This window comes from Felis catus, chromosome E2 (assembly GCF_018350175.1).
Source record: "Felis catus isolate Fca126 chromosome E2, F.catus_Fca126_mat1.0, whole genome shotgun sequence".
Taxonomy (NCBI): Eukaryota; Metazoa; Chordata; class Mammalia; order Carnivora; family Felidae; genus Felis; species Felis catus.
The window spans coordinates 17,724,767-17,745,318 of NC_058382.1; the positions used below are offsets into that span (position 1 = coordinate 17,724,767).

At 58.3% G+C, this 20,552-nt stretch overlaps 1 protein-coding gene across 1 annotated transcript; it reads right to left on the reverse strand.

Annotated features, from left to right (window-relative positions):
- Positions 1–127: 127 nt before the first annotated feature.
- KMT2B (lysine methyltransferase 2B) lies at positions 128–20,441 on the reverse strand. The gene is made up of 38 exons (XM_045046643.1): positions 20,067–20,441; positions 18,870–18,942; positions 17,840–18,625; positions 16,485–17,722; positions 16,130–16,243; positions 15,887–16,037; positions 15,341–15,620; positions 15,124–15,179; positions 14,597–14,875; positions 14,164–14,258; positions 13,785–13,883; positions 13,535–13,648; positions 13,248–13,394; positions 13,049–13,144; positions 12,460–12,577; positions 11,819–11,932; positions 11,455–11,639; positions 11,292–11,381; positions 11,097–11,201; positions 10,890–10,963; positions 10,180–10,295; positions 9,992–10,083; positions 9,772–9,909; positions 8,768–8,926; positions 8,419–8,539; positions 8,263–8,341; positions 8,001–8,161; positions 6,710–6,937; positions 5,330–6,626; positions 5,158–5,247; positions 4,971–5,080; positions 2,054–2,191; positions 1,898–1,972; positions 1,622–1,799; positions 1,236–1,343; positions 1,037–1,120; positions 788–917; positions 128–697 (listed from the first exon to the last, which is right to left on the reverse strand). The coding sequence occupies exons 1-38, from the start codon at positions 20,424–20,426 to the stop codon at positions 422–424; spliced, it is 8,154 nt and encodes a 2,717-aa protein (XP_044902578.1). The 5' UTR covers positions 20,427–20,441; the 3' UTR covers positions 128–421.
- Positions 20,442–20,552: the final 111 nt, after the last annotated feature.

Below are 20,552 nucleotides of genomic sequence, written 5' to 3' on the forward strand. Positions count from 1 at the left end.
AATTTACTTGTAATTCTGAGTGATAGCCTCACCCTTCTACGGAGGCTGACAGGCTTCCCGGGCTAAGGCATGGCGAAACGGGAGCTCCTACCTGCCCCCAGCACCACACGAACGGGAACACCACCTCTCCAAACATTGACAGACTTTATTACGGGAGGTTCCCACCTGGGATCCCACCCTCTTAAATAAAAAAGTGCATAGAAAAGAAGGGATTTAGAAACCTTTGTACAGTATCTACATCCTGGGCCCCCAGGGCAGGAAGGGGGCGATTGCTGGGTGGGGTGGAGGCAGGGCCTTTGCCACCTGCATGCCCACATCCACCCTGAACAGGAGGGTGGGGGTGAGATGCTCTGGGAGGGACGAGGGAGCCCCCAGACGAGGGGCAAGATGGCAGCAGGGGGTGTGGTGGGCAGCCACGGCTTCAGTTCAGGAACCGACGGCAGCGCTTGGCGCCACAGTTGCAGGGCAGCTTGTTGCTGGCATCCTCAATGGGGAACTTGTAGTCATAGGTGAGCTCCTCACCACGCAGGATGCGGCGCAGGGCGAAGATGACGATGTGCTTCTGGCCCTCCACGTGGATGACTCGAGAGAAGCAGTTGGGCTCACACGAGTGGTTGATGAAGCGGGCAGCATTGCCGTGCATTGTGGCATCCACCACATCAAAGTCATCCATGCGGAACATGTAGCACCCGATACCCTACGGGGATAGGATAGGGCAGTCAGGTGCTCCGTTCCCACGGATCAGCCCCACTTTATCCCCTCGTTCCCACGGCCTGGGGGAGCCCACCTTCCCGTCGTAGAACTTCTCCCGCTTGTCAGTCAGCACAGAGCGAATGACGATACCGGAATACTCAATGACCATCTCGCCGGCATCGATGTTGCGCTTACAGAACAGGCCCCGCCCATGGATGGCAGATCTGTGGGGTAGGATAGGCAAGGGGGAGCTCAGGGGGCAGGGGGACAGAACCAAGGCAGCCCCACACCAGGGCACCTGTCCATCCACCCAAGGGGCATCCTCCCCCCCAACCCCACTAACCTGTAGACACCCACAGCCTCTTTGGATGTCTTCTTGAGGTGGCGAAAGCGCATGGCCATGGGCAGCTCCAGGCTGGTGGCACGTCTGGTGGGGTCAGCAGTGTCACAGGCTGGTACCCAGGAATGACCTCTCTTGCCCCTGGTCACCCTCTTTAGGACCCTTCCAGAACACCCCCAGCACCCTGGCCTGCCCTCCATACCTGGTTGACCTGAGCTGCACCTCATCCTCTTCCTCGTCACAGGTGGCTCCCTCAGGGAGCACCCGGTGCTGGGAGGCCAGGAAGTTGAACATGTCAAAGGTACACTTCCTGCAGCAGAGAGAGGAGGAAAGAAGGGAGGATCACAGCTATTCCTTCAAAAAGATGCCACCTACCTACCCATTGGCTTGGGCCTGCCGCTGACAAAAGAAATACCGCTACCACTGGAGACAGAGAAAAGGGGAATGGAGGGGGTTCGCTGTTCCGATATGAACTTTAGGAATAATTCCTGGAGTGGCCTGGCATCTTCTCCCAGGCCTCAGTTTCCAATCTCTACAGACTTCATTCCCATGCTTGAGAACTCCCACAGGGCTCCCCAGACCTCTCACCGGAGATAGACCTCGGCACGGGCTGCCCCGTGGGGATTCAGGGGTGGTTCCTCCTGGCCCTCTCCCTGCTGGTGGTAGCGGAACTTATAGTGCTGGCAGCGCTGGGCTCCGGGAAGCTGCTCTGCCAGGAAGATGACAGCGTCGTGGTGGATGCCCAGGAGCCTTGCCCCGCTCATTCCTGGGGAGAGTCAAAGGTGAGGACACACAGGTCATGGCAGAGGCCCACCTTGTCCTCTGGGAGTCCTTCCAGCATCCCTGTGGGCTCTCCCCACTTACCACTGAAGGAGAGATGTCGGAGGCGGGCGTGCCCTCGGGCCTCTTGCACCTTCTCAATCAGAGTTCTCCATGCCCCTGAGGAGGGAGCAGGGCCAGAGCAGTCAGGACGGTGCTCCACCAGACACCTGCCCTCCGTCACCACTACTCCCGACTCACCCTCCAAGCTCTCTGCCTCCACGCTGAACCCATCCTCACTGCTGATCTCAAAGCGCAGATGTGGGCCAGCCCGTTTGGGGGCCTGGTTCTCTTTGTCCTCTGGGGATGGAGGCTCTTCCTCGGAGCTCGAAGCCTCACCTGATCCCAAGCAGCAGGTCACAGTAGGTGAGGGTCACCACTCGTGGACTCCAGAGTCCCCGGTTCCCCACCACCCTCCCTTCCTCTCCCTGCACAAGCACAGATACTTGGTCGGTGGCTCTCTTCCTGCTCTAATTACCCAGCGAACCCTACAGGATGGACATTATTATTCTTTTTAGTGTGTACTTACTTATTTTGGAGAGAGAAAAGAGAGAACGAGCACAAGCAGGGGAGGGACAGAGAGAGAGGGAGACAGAGGATCCGAAGTGGGTCTATGCTGACAGCAGAGAGCCTGATGCGGGGTTGGAACTCACAAACCGTGAGATCATGACCCAAGCCAAAGTCAGGCACTTAACTGACTGATCCGCCCAGGCGCCCCTGGACATTTTTTTTTTCTACAGGGCCTGCGGTCCCTTTTCTACGGGAGTTCTTGGCTAGATGAGCATTTACACAGAGGCCTGGAGTGCCCTGGCTCTGCAGGACACACTTCTGGTTCATTCAAACCCAGTTTACAAAAATGCCCATCTACACCCCTCATTCTTTCTCTCACAGAGAATTTAAAATACCAGAGAGATGCATTTTACACATGTATTTTTATATACACAGCATATCTGTATAAATACTGCAAATTTATTATTACATAGGCCCCTAACCACAGAGTCAAGTACGTGTATCTTATGAGCTATTTAAGGGATCTCTCAGGGGCCAAAGATTTGGAAAACATAGAAGACAGAAGTTGTTGCTATAGGAGATGTAGATATGAGAGACAGTGGAACGTCAAGGACAGCTCAGGTTTGGGACCTGAACACCCAGAAGGATAAAACTGCCAATGACTGAGATGATGAGGGAGAGGGAGGAACAAGTTTGGGGTGAAGGTCAAGAGCTCAGTCTGGGACATGCTGAGTCGGAAATTCCCCTTAGAGAACCTGCCCCTGCAACCTGCTGGGGGAGACGGCAAACAGGTGGCAGGATCTAGGAGCCCAGCAACCAATCTGGGGGCTGTCGGAATTAGAGATGGGATCCAGAGCCATGCAGTAGCTGAGAACATCTGAGAGTACAGATAGAGAAGTCAAAGCCAGGGCCCTGGGACATGCCAAAGTGACAGGCTGGGGCAATGACGAGGTATAACTACATTGGTGAGGAGAGGGGTGGAGTTCTGGAAGCCAGAGAAGGAAGTGCTGCAAGGAGGGAAATCAGTGCAAATGCTGCTGCTTGCTTAAGCAGGGTGTGGACTGAGGACTGTCATGGCTGGGGGGCGGGCGTGGGGGGAACCTAAGTTTGAGAGGAGTACACTTTAGGAGAGAGGCAGGACCCACTGTGGCCGCACTTTCTCCCCACACCACTTCTCTGCGCCAACCTGCGTGCCCTCCCAGCCCTAGGCATGCCTCTAAACCTGATTTGCTGTGCGACCCACATCATCTCCAGGCCTCAGTGCCCCCGCATCCACCTCTGACAGTTTCTTCTACCTCCTCTTTGCCCTTGCCCCATCCTCACCTCCACTGTTCCCTGAACCCGACAGGCTGACTACAGGGGCCTCAGCCAGGCGCTCTCATTGCCTTCTTTCTCACGGTGCTCGTTCTCAGCTGCAGTACACTTGCTAATGTACGTGTCTGTCTCCTCTACCAAAATGTGGCGTGGTCCCTAAGGGTGGGGACCTGTCCGTCATGGTCACTGCCATAACTTCACACCACCTCTGACCCCCATATGCGGTCTTTCAGTTAAGCAGTCTCTGTCTACCTCGCTCCGCTTCCACGCTCAGTAACTCAGCACTACGTAACGAGAGAATCCACACATGTGGACGGGACTCGGGCCAGGAGAAATTCCGAGCCTCAGGCTGCTCAGTTGCCAGCTTGCTTGGCTGTAGCCTACCCCTCTGCCGCGGTCCTCTGTAACCAACACAGCACTGCCCTCCTAGCTTCACTGAGGTTGGCAGCCCAATCCACTCTGTGTGCCCCCATCCTGTGTCCTGATGTCTCTGCCAGTGCGCTAACCTCACCTTTCCCCCAACGCAGCAGTCTCCTATTCAAACCCAACCACCATGCCTCCTCCCACCTCCGCTGCCATCCACAAGCCCCCTTCCCCCTCCTCCGTGGCTCTGCTGTCTCAGCCCTCACACAAACCCCTCTAGGTTGCTGCCTTCCCCTCCGACCCTTACGCAACCTTGCTGGCAAGATGCCTAAGTCTTGTTTTGGCTTCCTCATCAACCACAGTCTTCGATTCTGGACCCTGATACAGCATCCTTCCCAGCCGGTACACCAATCCTAAACCCCACATGCCTGGTGTTCTCTGAGGCAGTTAGGACTACCTTCCCAGGGCCTCTGGGACACCACTCTCCTGTGATCTCCTTCCTACTGTTCCTGCCCCTCTGGGTCCTAGGTGAGCTCTATCCTCATTGGCACCCAGGTGCTCTTATCTAGCTGCATGGCTCTGAATCCCATCCCATTCTGACAGCCCCCCCAGCTGCTCAGCTTTACTAGGAACCTAACCCTCTGACCTTGGCAGATTACGTTCTGAAGCTGACCTCCGGGCTCCTAGGCATGCTGCACGGGTACTTTCGAAGGGCCTCTTACATGGAGCTGAAACTTCCTCTCCATGACTGTTTCTGCCATGGGTCACACTCTCCCTGAGAGTGTCTCTAGAACTCTTCACACCTAGTCTCGGGCTCATAGCCAGGTGGGTGTGCGATGTGTGTTTTTGGAAGTGGCCTGATTCTGAACTGACCACCACCCAGCTAAGGCAAGCACAAGGCAGGGAAGCAGAGTGACAGGCCGGTTCCTACCTGAGTAGTGGTGCCACTGGGACTCAAGCAGCAGGTCGGGGGGACCATCAGGGGCCCGAGGAGGACCACCTTCTGGGAGTGACAGCAGAGGGGACCGGTCCTGGAGGGGCCTGTAAGGAGAGACCTGTCAGAAAAAGGAAGGGACAGAGATCCTGGGGCCTCCAGGGAAAGGGGACTGGCTACTCACCTTGGGCTTTCCTCCCCCGTGGGCTCCCCAGGCTCATCCAAGTCAAGAACTCCACGCACTGTGGGCGTTTTCATCCTTACTCGGCTAAACCTGGGGGAGGAACCCCGAGAAGGCTGAGCTGCTTTCCCCTGCCCACCTCTCACCCTCCTCCAGACGCAGCACACTCACTCACCCGCTGCCACTAAGCCCTGGACCCTGGGGGGCATCCTCCAAGGACTCTCCATCTTCCTCCAGCCGGGGAGTCTTGTTTGGGGGAGGCGCTGGTGGGGAACGGCCAGAGAAGGTGGACACCCTCTTGACGCGGATGGCCTGATGGGGTGGGCTGGGGGGTCCACTGCTCAACACCAGGGTCAGTGGAGGAGGGGGTGGGGGTGGGGCGGGGCGGACCACCCCTACCACTGGCAACACACCCAGCAGCGGTCCTGGGGGCAGAGTCCAGGAAGCAGGGGCTGTAGGGGGGATGGGAGGGGGCAGAGGTGGCTGCTTCACTGGGGGTGAGACGGGTTCACCCTCCCCAGCCATCTTCACAAACACTTGCCCCAACTTGTTGACAAGGATGATTTTGGATGTGGCGGGTTTGGGGGGCTCAGGGGCAGGGCCCAGGCTCAATACCCGGACCCCTGGGGCCCCAGGGAGCCAGGCAAACGTCCGAGTGGGGTCAGCTGGGCTAGGGGGTAGGCCCTGGGAAGGCTGGCTGCCATTGGCCAGGGGAGGCGCTGGGGGGAGGGGTTCCTCTCTGGGTCCAGCACCTCCCTCTCCAGGCCCTCCTAGGTTCTTCAACACAAAATCCACAATTTCTGACGGCAAGTCCTCAGGAGGTCGGGTTCTGTCCCCTGCAGCCCCGATGACCCCAGCCCGGCCCACTCCTGGCCCTGAAGGAGGAGTCCCCTGGCCCCGAGGCTGCTGGACTGCCTCTGCCTCGCTGTCTGTGCCGTCATCCACTCCGTCCAGCTGTTCGATGCGGGGGGTTCCAGGGAGGGCACCAGGGGCCAGGGCAGGGCCAGACACCACAGTCACAGGGAAGTGGACATAGCGGGGGGTAGGGCTAGCCTCCTCCTCTGAGCTGTCCCCTGGACCCCCGTGGCTGCTCCCCACTGCCCCTGCGGCCACAATCTCTTCCTGGAAGGGCTCAGTCCCCAGCAGGCTGGCCGCAAAGTCCAGGTCAGCAGCACTCAGTCCTGACACCACCTCCATGTCCTCAAAGTCTGGGCCCAGGTCTTCAGGGGGTGGTGGAGGAGACGGGGCTGGGCCAGGGGGAGCCAGCTCCCCTGAGGTAGGTGTGAGGGCTCTAACGACTGAGGTAGGAGGGGGCACCCTGAGCTGTGGGGAGGTTCTGAGAGGGGGAGAGGCCCGCCGCGACGGTGGCAGCCTTGGGGTCAGGGGGCTGGGACGACGGGAGCGTCTGGGGGGAGCTGGAAAGTCCAGGTCTCCCACCGTAGGGATGTGGTGGGTCAGAGAAGATGGACTTCCTGTTGGGGGGAAGGGTCAGTGTCAGCCACAAGCTCCTGCCTCACCCACCCACCCCGTCTCCCCAACAGTCCCAGGTACTCACCAGGGGAGGGCAGGGGTCCAAAGGAGACACCCCCCAAGGGCCTCCGGGATGGTGAGTAGTTGGGCACTTTGATTCGAGCCCCTGAGAAGGAACGGGGGGCTGGAGGAGGGGCAATGCTGAGATCTGGCCGAAGTGGGGGGTCCAGGTTCTGAACAGGTGAGTGGTGCTCAGGAGCTCCAGGGATGAGGGCATCTGTATCTGGCGGGGGGTCCACATGATCCGGGGGTTCTAAAGAGGCAGGAGAATGGCATCAGGAATGACAAGGACCCTGTCAAAGCCTCTCCTCACACACCCTCCCTTCTTTTGAGCCAACCAAGGCTTCTCCACCCCCACCCAATGGTCTGGTCACAATGTGCACTGGTTCCCAGTCATCTCCCAGGTTCCACACCCCTCTGTGGTTTCTTTAAAATGTCCACACACACCTGGGTCAGGGTCCCTCTGTAACTCCTCCTCACCCATCTCTGCCATCTCCCCCATTCCTGGCTGCCTACTGTTCTCTGACTCAGGCCCCACATTCCACAAGGGGCACTGCGCGCTCTCCAGCAGGGCCAGTCCTACCACTTTCTCACCTGCACTGTGCATCCCTGCCACATCAAACACACCCGCCTCATGCTGGCGCTTGGGGCTCCCCATTACCTGGCTCCACCCGATCTGTGAGAACAAATCTCTGCTGCCGCCTCCAACACTCCCCTGCTTCCAGCCAGGGTGGCTGCACCCTCCTCCCCTCTCCACTTCATACTGGAACCTGGCACAAACTCCTTTTCTGCAAACATAATCCGAATCTCTTCCTTCTCCCTTTCAGCTCACAACCTCTCCTTTTACTGATCTCCAAGCCCAATCTTTGAGGTGTGCCATCCAGCGCTTGGCTACATCCCTCAGCACCGGTACAGCTATGAGGGGACCAATTCGGTTTGAATCCTGATTCCACCACTGTGTTACGTAGAGAGCAACTGCCCTTTTTAAGCTGCAGTTCGGCAGAGCTTGCACCTTCCTTGTAAGGCTGTGAGGAGCACCACGGGAGCACATAACCCCAAGTCAGGTGGCCATAAACATTATCTGTGTCCAGAAGCTGCCACCCCCCACAAGTAGGTAGCATGGTGCTCTTCCCGCACTTCCTGCAAAATGCTGAGCACAGTCGCTAGCACATAATGCTATCAGTTACTGACACCATGACAAACGGAAGAACGACAAAAAACCTAGAGTATCTTTAGGGGAGAGGGGAACCGGGTAGTGGGAAACCGTTTGAGGGCAGCATTCAGGGAAGGAAATGAGGGAGTTCCAACACCCATACCTGAGGAAGGGGTAGGGCTGTGCACAATGGTCTGATTCTCCTCTGCTGCCTCCAGGTGAACCGGCTCTTCCCTTGGACCCCACGGACGATACTCCAGAATACGACACCGATACCAGCAGCGCCGCCGAGCATCCACTGTGCTCCAGTACAGACGGGAGCACCTGTCAGGTGGGTGTGTGGGTCAAGAGAGTCAGGACAGCTTGGGAAGTGGGATCCAGTCCTGGAGTCCTTCAACCCCACCCAGGCCCCCTGGGCTGCTCACTGGTAGCCAATGGGGAAGAGCCGTCCCTCGCAGTCCGAGAGATCAGACAGGGTACCCAAGGAGTCAATTCGGATGGAACCTACAGTGCAAAGAAGTGATCAGAAGGGTGGGGCCAGGCAGGGTCAGGAAGACCAGGGTACAGAACAAGAGGCTTACCAATGAGCACATTGATGGCATCAGGTTCGAGCCCCGTCAAGAACTTTCGCTTAAAGTTGATGCCCTCAAAGTCCACATAGACTCGGCGGAGAACATCAAACCCATCGGGGGTCACAATCTCCTGGGAGGTGGGTGGCAAATGGGGTTGCTGGATTGATGGGGGGGGGCGAGGGGGCTGTGAGGGAAGGCTCTGGACGCAAGGACTGGACAGTTGGGTGCCTGGCTCAAGGACTGAGGAAAACAAGGGAGACACCAAGAGGTAGCTGGGAAGGGCTGAGGGGCTAAAGGGGCCAATGAGTGGAAAAAGAGAGAGCAGTGTGGAGCTGTCTCCCCCATGGTCCTGACTCACCTTGCCATCCAGCAGGTCTGTGTGTTTCTGGCAGAAGACTTTCTTGTCGTCCTGGAAGATGCAGTAGCTGGCCCGGGCGCACATGAAGTGGAAGTTGCTGAGGCAGGAGGAAAGGCAGCAGCCCACCGTGGCTCCAGGCTTCAGGCAGAGCTCACAGCGCTGCGGGTGGAAGGGGCTGCTGACGGGAGAAGCCAGTGACCGAGACCAGGGTCTGATGCTCAGCATCACTGTCTGTGAGACTCTGCTTGGTCCCCAGTCTAGCCCAGCACCTCGCATAGCAAAGGCACTCACCAAACATAACCTCTTCCCTAGATGCATCCAATGCCAGGTGCGTATCAAACCTACTTCAAATTTTCTGAAGCAGAGTGTTGCAGTAGAGAGAAAAATAACAACAGCTAACGCTTACTTAGCAGCATTTACCATCTTTCTCACATCATTTCTTAAATATTTATTTAAGTAATCTCTACACCCAACGTGGGGCTCAAACTCAAGACCCCGAGATCAAGAGCTGCATGCTCTTCTGACTTGAGCCAGATGTCCCTCTCACACCATTTTAATGTGAAACCTGTATCATTTCATTTAATCTTCACTGATCTCCCACCAAGCAGATATCCCCTGTGCTTCACTTCCTAATCCTGAGGCATCCTACGGCACCTAACCCAGGTCCCACACTGGTGAGGAGAGGTTCTAGCCCCGTCAATACCTCATCTCATAGGGACACAGTAAGAGCTGAGTGCCACACCGCATAGAAAGCATCCAGAACAGGTTGAATCAACAAAAGATCTTCCAACTTTTAATCTCCCAGACTTCAAGCTCAAATGGGGGTGGGGGGGTAGCCGCTATCATTGCAGCACCAGAGTCCTGGGACAACCAAAAAATGACACCCAGGACCAGCGGTGAAAGGACATGTGGGGGTAAAGACTGTGAAACAGGAGCTGTCTCCCCTGCAGGGGGCCCTACCTGAGACCCCAGGGCTGCCCACCTCTCTAGGCCCGGGCTCTCACCATCTGCCTCCCTCGAGCTACAGCAGCATGCACGTTTTTGAGGGAGCCATCATTTTCCTCAAACACTTCAGCTGACCAAATGGCACAGTTGACATGTGTCCACTCGTTCTGCCCAATGTATAGGAGCCGTCCCGCCTCCTGGGGGCAGAGGAGAAATGGTGTGAGGGGAGGCCCCAGGGACTAAGCCCCAAAACCTGGGACTTCACATGGTCGCCCTCACCTTAGAGTCTGCATCCCCATATTTGAGGCAGAGCGCACACTGACGGGGGTCCTCCAGGTGTGAGAAAGCGGCTGGATCTTTGCCCTGAAAAGCTGGAAGGGGTGTGGAAAGGGAAGTTCCAGAATCAGGACCTAGAGTTTGTTCCACCAACTCAGGGGCCCTGGCTTCCAGCCCCCACTTCCCAGTACCTGCTGAGGGGTCCCCTGGAGGCTGCCCTGATTCTGGGGTCTCTGGTTCCTGCTGCCTCCACTGAGCGTAGACATGGTCCAAGGATGGAGGTAACACGGCATTGGGAAGAACTCCGCTGTGGACAGGCAGGGTCAGCATCTGACACGTCTAACATGGGTGGCCACCCAAATCTTAGCCTAAACATGCCATGACACACTTGGTCCTCTCTTCCATGTGGCATTTCTCCCAGTCTCCCAAATGAGCCGCCCCCCCCCCCCCCATGCCACCTGTGACACGTGAAATGCTGTTCCTCATGTCTGTAATAACTCTTTTTCCACATCTCAGCTGTCATCTCTTCTGGAAAGTCTTAGGCCCTAGGAACCTTCTCTGGGCTCTCATATCCCCTTGGACTTTCCCATCACCACCCTGACAATCTGGCTTATCAGGCATTAATGTGCCTGTTCAACTTCAACTCCCACCCCCCAAACATGGCTAACTCACTGCTGTCCCCAACACTACCTTGCACAAAGTAGAAACAAAGCGGGCTAACTGCACAATCTGAGTTTTTGCCGACCTAGAATCCCCAAGGACGCTCCTCCTGGCTCCACCGCCCTCTAGATGCTAACTCTATTCCTCGTCCATTCTCAGCCCAGGTTGACCCTGGATTCCCATGTGCCCTTGCTTTTGCCCTCATCCCCTAGATCCCCTCCTGCTACCCAGCCTTGCTCACTTCGGCAGCCGGGTACTCCGTCGCCAGTACTTGGGGTCATGGGCGTCGAACCAGCCGAACGCAGACTCTAGCAGCTGGGGAGTGGGTTAACAAAATGAGAAGAACTGGCTTCCCCAGGCAAGTTGGCGGGGGCAGGGTCTGAAGTACCCACTCTCTCTTCCCCACTTCCATTCAAGCCACCCTCTAGGCTTTCCCCAAAGTTCTCACCTTCAGTAGGAGCCCCTTCATCTGGCCTCCAGCCCGGCGCTCTGGGGTTTCTCCTTCTTCTGAGTGCTTCATCAGGATGCCCACCATGTCCTCCATAAAGCTGTGCTGTAAGGGAGCTTGTCAGGATCAGAGCCCCCACCCCGCCCCCAACCCCCCTCCTCCTGACACCCACCTGTTCCTCTGTGTCCCACTCACCACGGACTTGTAGTGGCCTTCCTCGAACCGCCGACTCACGGCTTGCAGATCACAGGGCCCCGGGTGCAGCTGCTTTCCAGCCTGCCCACACTGCAGAGACAGGAAGTCAGCGGGGCTGGTGCTGGGCCTGGCCCCACCCCCCCTACCTCCCGAGCCCCCAGACCTGAGTGCACAGCAGCAACGGGCCCGCCACCTTGGAGCTCAGTAGGCCCTGGAGCACCTGGCGTAGGCCCCCCTGCAAGGCCCCACTCAGGGCCTCTCGCCAGCGGGGGTGCGTGGCCCCCGCACACGGTCCGCAGGTATACAGCACGGAGTCTGGCAGCCCAGAAAGGATCTCATAATCTTCATCTAAAACAGCCAAAGTAGGATAGGAGAGAATGGTTTGGGAGGACGTGAGAGTTGGCTCTCAGCAGCCCCTAGAGGTTGCCAAGGATATTAAGCCCACCTGTCCCATAAGGGCCTGTGCTGTGGGTAGGACGGGGACCCCCTCAGGGCTGAGGCAGCAGCCCAGACACTCTGCTGCTCACCCGAGAGTCCCTCGCACTTGGCGTGCACCCAGTGGTCACACTGTGCACACTGCATCATCTTGCTCTCGTAGTCGTTGTCTTCATAGCAGCGTGTGCAGATTGGGCAGAAATTTCCTGCAGAAAAGGGAAGAAAAGGGCAAGTCAGAGGAGCTCGGGCCACTACCTGTCCCCTGGAGGTCTCTCTGGGGCCACCACCTCTTGGCTGCCGTGAGGGCTGCCTCTGCTATGTTCCATCTTGGGTCCCTACTATTCTCAAATCGTTGGCTGAGGATAAAGCCTCTTTTAACCCTGTGACCCCAATGCCTCACAAAGAACCTTGCTAAATATGCTGCCTGAGCAAATGGGGAAAGCCCGGGTTTTCAAAGTGCTCAGTAGAGTCCTGAGGATCCAGGGGACATGTCAGGGACCACCACAACAATGGGATCTAGGCCCCCCCACTCCCACTGTCCTCAGAGAAAGTATGTCCCTCTATCTGAGGTACCGGCTAGGCTTCTGTGGGAAAGTACCATGAATGGAAGGAAAGGTTCCGCGGCTAGAGGAGAATACAAAGCCACTAGAAAAACACATCTGTCCTGCTTGTCTAGGAGCCTGGCCCACTGCCCGGTGTCCCCCAGGGCCCAGGTCCCCTGACAGGTCCCCACCTTTCTCATAGAGCTGGGTGCACCTGGGGCAGAGGCTGTAATCTCCAGACCACTCGACGTCCCAGTTCTTCCCTGGAGTCGCCCCACAGCTCTTACAGCGTACGCAGGCTGAGCAGATCTGGGGGCGGGGGGGGCAGGGTGACATTAGGGGGAGCAGCCTGGAGCAGTGTTGGGGGGTACAGTGGGAGGAGATGGGCAAAGAAGACTGGATGGCAGGCAGGAGACAAATGAGAAAGGACAGGTAAGAGGAAAAAAAGTGAGCAAGAGAAGCAAGGAGGAAGGAGGGAGAGGAATGAAGTGGGGGAGACTGGCACAGGGAGACAGGGAGGAGTGGAGATCAGGCAGGAGCAGGGGATTCTGAGCCCAGGACCTTGGAATCCATGAGCCCCTGCAATCATCCTTTGTAAGTTCTGCACGTAAGTCTCGTTTATACGAAATTTCAGAAGAGAAAATGCTGTTTATCAGATACACTCTCACAAGGACCTCTGACCTTTCCCTCCTCATGGAAGCCCTGGCCTAGAGTAAGTCTGGGGGTGGTAGCAGCCTTAATTAGAGCTCCAAAGCAAGGGGCGTGGGCCTCGTCTCTCACCCAGTGGCGCCGTTTGCGTGTGGCCCGGGTTGGGTAGCTGGGCCCCAGGCAGGCTGGATGATAAGCATGGCGGCAGCGCTCACACTCCAGGAGGTGCTGTTGGGAAGTTCGAGAAAGACAACAATGGCAGAACCTACTGACACAAGAACATCCCTCTCCTCCATGCCTCCACCCACTCGCACGGCTCCCGTGCCCAAACCTTGGATCCCCGGCCTTTGCGCCCACAGACGTGGCAAAACTTGCAGCGGCGGCAGCACCAGGTGTCATGATGTTGGGGCAGGGGCCGTTCGGCCTCCTCCAGACAGAATGGATGGAAAGGGTCACAGCAGACTTGGCAGAACACCAGCTAGGGGTGGGGAGAGTGAACAATGGGCACAGTGTGAGGCCAAGAGGCCAGGGATGAGACCCTGCTGAGAGGGCCCAAGAACTCAGGCAAGGAGGGCCAATGGAGACCTGAGGGGCTGTGGGAAAAGGCGGGGATCCAACCTCATGCAGGCCTTTACTGGCACACAGCAAGCACACCATTGGCGGCCCCCCTGGCACGGAGGTGAGCACACTGAGGCCGCCCATCAGCCACACGTTCTCCAGGTCACAATCCTCCTGAGGGGAAGAGAGGACACAGGTCAGAGAGCAGCCAGGAACACAAGCCAAATTCTTCTTTAAAGCCCTGGTTTCTCATATACGATCAAGTTTCTTCCAAACACGGTCCTTGAGACCCTCTTCCTCAATGCCATACCTTAAAATCCACACGGACCCGGTGCACTCCGTCAGGGGACTTCTGTTTTCCAGTCCAACCATTGGGAAAAGAAGTAAAGGGGCCAGGGGCCAGAGCGTCCTAGAAAGGGAGGTGGTGATCGGAAGGCCACCAAGGCTCACCCTCTGCAGACTTCCCTCCACACTGCCGTTTCCCCCAGTCTGCCCAGCCTTGTCTCTTGCCCAGATCCTACTTTGCTTTCCAGAAGGACAGGCCTGCCTTACCCCTCAGGGCCTGTCCTCTGGTGTGGAAAACACGGCACTCAGGTGAGTCCGTTACCCTGACTTGCTAGGAAGCTCCCGAAGGGCAGGAGCCATGCCTTCCACGGGGCTCAGGGTTCTTGGTGTGGGGCCTTGCTGACCTTGTCCAGGCGCCTTCGGGCCTTAAGCTGCAACACAGGCTGCAGGGTGGGTTTGCGGGGCCGGCTCTGCTCCTCAGGTTCTGGTACTGGTAGCTCTAGGCAGGACACATAAATGGTGAGGTTCCCCTATTTAGAGGTTCCTCACCCTGAATAGGTGAGGTTCTTCCTTCCCTATTCCCCTTTCTCCACAACCCCCTAATGTTACCTGGATCCCCAGGGCCATCTTTAACTAAGACTCACTAGGATGACCTGGCTCAATAAGCTACTGAAAACCTCACGCACCAGTTCTCCCTATCCACACCAAACTACCTCCTTTCCTTGCAGTCAGCTATGTTCTCTAACATACTGGTAGGGCCCCAGGTCTGGGAACCCCGCCCCTTCTACACAAAAGACACGGGACTAACTGAAAGGGGAAGCAACAAGCAATTCGCACCATTCTCTCGGGGGGTCCGACGCCGGGGAGCAGGGGGACCCCCAGGCTCTGAGTCATCCGAGTCCTCGAAGATATCATAGGAGGGTCGCTGTTTGACGCAGCGCCGGGCTGACTTGCGCTGCAGTAGGAGGGAGTCCTGCTCCTCGGGCCCTGGGGGGGCCACCACCTCCTCCCGGGGCCCCCCAGCTCCCGCCCCCCGGCGTGGGCCTGGAGGACCAGGGGAGGCCTCAGGAGATTCATCGGAATCCCAGGGCAACAGCGTCTTCACTATCGTCCGGCCTGTGGGAACAGGGGACTTAGTAGGATCTGAGCTCAGCCAGGGACATGGGACACTGGGATGGACAAAAGCCAAAAAGAAGTGGGGCAGAAGAGAACGAGTACAGGAGAGATATGAAAGCACACGATGGAAAGACAACAAAGGTAGGAGACTGCAAAGATAAGGGGAAGAGAACAAAGAAAACATAGTTTCCTCCACACCACGGATCTAAACACGGTTGTATAAAGAAATACTCCTCAAGTCCTGTTACCTTTTTTAGCCAACCGTTCCATCTTCCGAGCCTCTATCTTGTCACACTTCCGGTATCTGGGGAGGGGAGCAGCACGTCACCAGGGTAGGGGACTGGTGGTCTGGGGGAAGAGAGGAAGCTCTCCACAAGGATGCCAATCCCACTGCTCTGGCGGGGCAGGAGGCCTGGGTGACTGACAACCATGGGTGGGAACAGAGGCTCCGCCCAGGCTACTCACACACAGCACTGCTTCTTGGTGTTGGGGCCCCCAAACTTGGGCTTGTCCAGGCAGTTGACACAGGACCCACAGTCCTGCACACGCAGGCAGCCCCGACAGTGTCCACACCGTGCCATCCGCATCTTCTTGCCATGATGGGAGGGCAGCGAGCGCCGGGGCGTTTGGGCCAGGGTCCCTCCAGACCCGGCAGGCTCTGAGTCTCCCCCAGGCCCTGCTGACTCCACCTTTCCCCGCCGAGACCGTGATGGGACACTCTCAGTCTCAGATGCTGATGACGTATCTAGCGTAATGCAGAGGAAGGAATGGAGTCACAAAGCCACTAGGCTTTTTACCTAGATCCCATTCAATTGGCCCTCTGGTCTCCACTTTCCCACAGTGCTCAGGTCCCTGGTGCCCCAAATCTGCTCTAAGACCCAGCACTCCAACCCACTTGCCACCTGCCCCAAGCATCCAACTCAGCGCCCACCCTCCTAGGCTCTTGGTGCATTTGCTCGCCCCCAAACTTGACACAGCTGTCAAATCTTCCCACAACACACCCGCCCCTACCCTCCGTGGCGATGTCCTGCCGATCCCGGAGAGGAAGAGCACTGAGGCGGGGGACGTCTTCGGGCACCATGGCCCGGGCCTGACCTAGGGCCACAGCAGCATGACGACAGACATGTTTGATGCGGGGGCCTTGCACGGGGGACTCGGGGCCCTAGGGGAGGAGAAACCAGGAATACATGTGGAAGTAGCCCCTTGTGCTCCTGCAACCAGCCTTCTTCAGAGGGCCTTCCTCCCACTCCATACCGACGGTCTCTCTCTCTTAGTTTCCATCGATTCATCTTCAGACCTGACAGAACCTCTATCTGAGAGTTGCTTGACAGTCCCCACGACTTCCTCCATCTGCCCTCCAGGGCTCGGCTGGTGGGGGGAATAAACAGGGTCAGAGGCTGGAAAGTGAGGAAAGATAGGACCAGCGGACTAGCGTGGGGGAGGGACGGGGTCAGGGAAGGAATATAGGAAGCTGAGAGACAGGAAAGGACTGGCTCTGAGCGTTCCCTGAAATACTGGAGGCTGACTGAGGAGACAGGCAGTTAAGGAGAATTAAGAGAAGCAAGGCTGGACGATGGGTGCAGGAGCCTGGCCAAAGCACCATGCTCACCGGCAACAAAGACGCCACCTTCTGCTGCTGCTGCTGATCGATCTTGAACAGCTGCACCTTGGCTCTCTTGAGGAGGCTGAACATTTTCTCCTCCACACCAGACAGTGGTAAGGAACCCAAGCCTGCAACACGGGCCTTTTCCAGTGGTGGCGGCTGCTGTGGTGGCGGCTGTGGCTGCAGTTGTAACTGTGGCTGTAATTGTGGCTGCTGTGGCGGTAATGTCTGGGGCAGCAGCTGGGTTTGCAAGGCCTGTAGGGGCTGCTGTAGCTGAGCCTGAGGCTGAGGCTGCTGCCCATTGCTCAGAGTTGGCGCCCCAGGAAGGGGCACCTCGGCCTTGACAGGAGTGGCGACCACAGGGGCAAATCGAGGCAGGCTGAGGTGGTTGGTGCGGCCCACTGCCCGTGGCTCAGGCTCAGCTGGAGAGTCATCGGCGGGAGGAGGCTCTGGCTCAGGGGCTTCAGGGGCCCCAAGAGGAGTAGTAAGCACCGATTCGTAGATCTTCAGGTGGGCTTCGCTTGGGGTAAACTGAGGCGCCCGAAGGAGCAGGGGCCTCCGGGATGGAGTGACAGGGGCAGGAAGTGGAGGTGGGGCCGGTGGAGGAGCAGGAGGAGGAGGGGGCAGTTCCCGGGTCAGTGAGGTCCAGCGAAATGTGGGTTCCCTTAGAATGGACCGTCTCTTTTCAGGAAGCGGGACTGGGGTAGAGGGGGGAGTTGGGGCACGCGGTGGAGAGGGAGCTGGTGCCGGTTCTGGGGGGGCGAGTGGGGACATGGCAACAGGAGGCCGCAGAGTAGGTGAGACTTCTACCTTTAGGGGCTTGGGGGGGTCTTCATCCATAAATCGCCGGGGTGTCTTGATGACACGGGAGGAGCGGGCACTCACCACGGGCATAATAAACTGCCGGATATTCTTCAGGAAGGTGGTACTTTTGGGGGCCACAGTGGGGCTGTCTTCCAGAGGGCCTCCCGCGGTGGTGCTGGGGGTTGGAGTGGGAGGAGTACCTTCTGGCACTGCCCGAGCAGCTTCTCGCTCTGCCCGCTGGCTGGGAGTCAGGGGAGGCCGGCCCCTCTTCCTGGAGCATGTAGCTGGAACCACTGGAGGAGGGGATTCTTCCTGCTCCTCTGGGGCAGGAGGTGGTGGAGGTGATGGTGGGGGCAGAGGGGACACTGGGGGTGGTGGAGGACAAAGTGGGGATGAAGGAGAAGTTGAGGGAGGAGGGAGGGGTGGAAGGGGTGGTGGGGGCGGTGGGGGTGGTGGGGGTGGAGGGGGTGGAGGAGGTGGAAGAGATGGAGGAGATGGAAGGGGTGGAGGGGGTGGAGCGGGTGGAGGGGCTACAGGGGCTGCAGGGGCTGGAGGCTCTGGAGGAGTCGAGGGTGGGGATGGCAGCTCTGCCTCTTCCTTTTCCTCCGCTAGCATCATCTCTTCAGGTCCAGCTCCCTCTACCTTCTCTTCCTCCTTCTCCTTGCCTTTCTCCTCTTCTGTCTCCTTCTCTCTCTCCTCCTCCAGCTTTTGCTCTTTCCTCCAGCAGGGGCCCTCTCCCTGTCCAGATCCAGCTCTTCCTTGGGGGGCATCCTGCCAGCTTTCCTCACGTTGATCTTGACCCTGACCTGATTCAACTCCCAAGGACAACTGTCCCATCTTCACTTTTTTGGCCTTTGAAACAAACTTGATGACGAGAGGGAGCCCGCCTCGGCCTCGGCCTCTACCTCCACGGCCTCCTCGCCCAGCCTGTCCTCCACGCTTAGGGGTCCCAGGTCCTGGGCCGGGCCCCTCCTTGCACTTCCAGCTGCCAGTTCGGTGTTTTACTGGAACCACAGGAGGTGGGGGCTCGGGTTTGGGGATTGTCACAGCTGCTTCTGCCACCACTACTGCTTGTTGCTTCTTTCTGCAGGGGCCTGCTGGCCGTCCTGGGGGCCGTCCCCGAGACCGACGTGGAGTGGAAGGCTCACATGTCCGGCCCCGGGGGGCTGGGGGTGCCTGGGCCCGCCGGAGAAGTTCAGTCAGTGCCTGTACCATCCGTTCTGTGCCTTCCTCACCCCGTTTCCGGGCAGGAGTCTTTGGGGGGGTAGGAGCAACATCTGCTAGGCGAGGAGGCGCAATGGGGGTCGTCTTATGCTTGCGGCCCCGACCTCGGGGGGCTCGACCTAAAAGGAGAATAGGTGTGGGGAGATGGGTCAAGCTAGCCCTGCAGACTGAAGAAGGCACTCCAGGAAGGCAAGGACTAAGTCTTACTTGTCTGTTTCCCCCACAGCCCAGCCTAGCTTGGGCTTGAACACAGAACACACTCTGTAACTGATGGAGACTCTAGCGGAACAGGGAAGAGCTGACACAAAGAGCAAGAATCACATTCCTGTAAAACTACAGAGGTAGAGTTTCCCCATCACTCACCTCGCTGGGATCGGAGCGCAGAGCGCAGGGAACTGGGGGCCACATCTTCATCTGAATGAAAACCCTGAAACTCCTGATTTAGGGGACCAGAGGTGGAGGGGAAAAACAGCAGTCAGTGCCAAAGCCCTCATTTCACCTGAGACTCAGGTATGGAGATATATCCCCAGTTTCCCTCTTAACATACCCCTACCTATTTACAGAAAAACTTAAGAAGCTGGAAGATGTGAGAAGAATAAAAAACAGGGTCTCTCCCTAGGGACAGAGGCACAGGGTATTCTGATCCCCCGTCCCCTGTGCCGGACCACATCAGCACAGCCACCAGTGGTTCACTGGCCCAAAAGGGAAGAGAACGGGGTCTTCCCAGGCCAGGAAGTAAACACTACCCTCAGATTCCCTCATCCTCTAAAACTCAGAAAACGGTGGGACTTGTTTACTCACTCTCAGAATGTAGTTTCTTCCTGAATGAAGATGGGAACGGGGCACCCAAGTGGGGTGTGTGTTTCAAATGGTTTACTGTAATAGGTTCTACTCTGAGCCCTCAGGTTACTACACACTGTCCTAAGTAATACAACCCACACCTTCCTGACTTTTCTGGGAGGCTGAGGATAAATCCTGAGCTGAACTCAGACCTGCTAGAGTTCCCAGCCTCAGCCTTTATTCCATTTCTCTTCAATCTGTGCCCCTGAGAGGAAGCCTTCCACCAGTCTACCATCCCTCCACCTTAAGAGAAAGAATCAGGGTACTGGTGAAACCAGTGATGTGTCAAATTGTAAGGCCAGGCGGAGCAGCCTACAGGTAAGAGCCCAGAGAGCCCTAGCCTAGGTCCACTAAAGCCACGCTGCTGCTGTCAACCTCCACTGGTTGGGCATGCGGTACCCACAGTCTTCTCGCCCAAACCTCTACTGGCATAGCTTTGCCAACTACCAAGATCATCATCCCAGGACACTTCAGCAGGATGTGCCTCGGGCCCAAGTGCCCAGCTGCAGCCCGGCTTCTCTACCCACTTTCGGAGGCCTTTTGCACCGACACCTCCGTGCAGCTTATCTCCTCCCAGACCTATCCGCAGGGCCCCACCATCCCTCCGCAAGGACCCTGAGAACCTCGCTTCCTCACGCCACCCCTCGGGGCCACCCAGACCCTTGGAAGCCCCCCGGCCTCCGCCCCGCCCGGCGTTGGGGACGCCTCTGACTGCCTCACCTCATCGTCGGATTCCTCGTCACTGCTCTCCTCAGGCACGCAGCCCCGGCTGGGGCCCCAGCCCCGGCCCCGGCCCCTGCCTCGGCCCCGCTGAATGCGCGGGCCGGCCCACAGGCGGCGGAGCCGGCGCAGGCCCCGGCGGAGCCCCAGCAAACGGAGCAGGGCCGTGTCCTCCCCAGGCTCGGCTCCGCCCGGCCCCGTCGCGCCGCCGCCGCGCCGCAGAGCTACCCGCACTCTCTCGGCTCCGCTGCCCCGTCCGCCGCGGCCCCCGCCCCCGCCGGAGCCCCGCGGCCGGCCCGGGAAGCGGCCCCGCGCGGAGCCAGGCCCGGGGCAACTGCCGCCGCCCGCCGCCGCCGCCATCTTGGCACCGTGAGAGGGGCCGGGGAGGCGGGGGGAGGGGCGGCCCGTGCGCAGGGCCGGGGGGAGGGGAGGGAGAGGTGGGGCGGGGCGGCTGCGGCTCACGACAGCAACCAGCGCCGCCGCGGG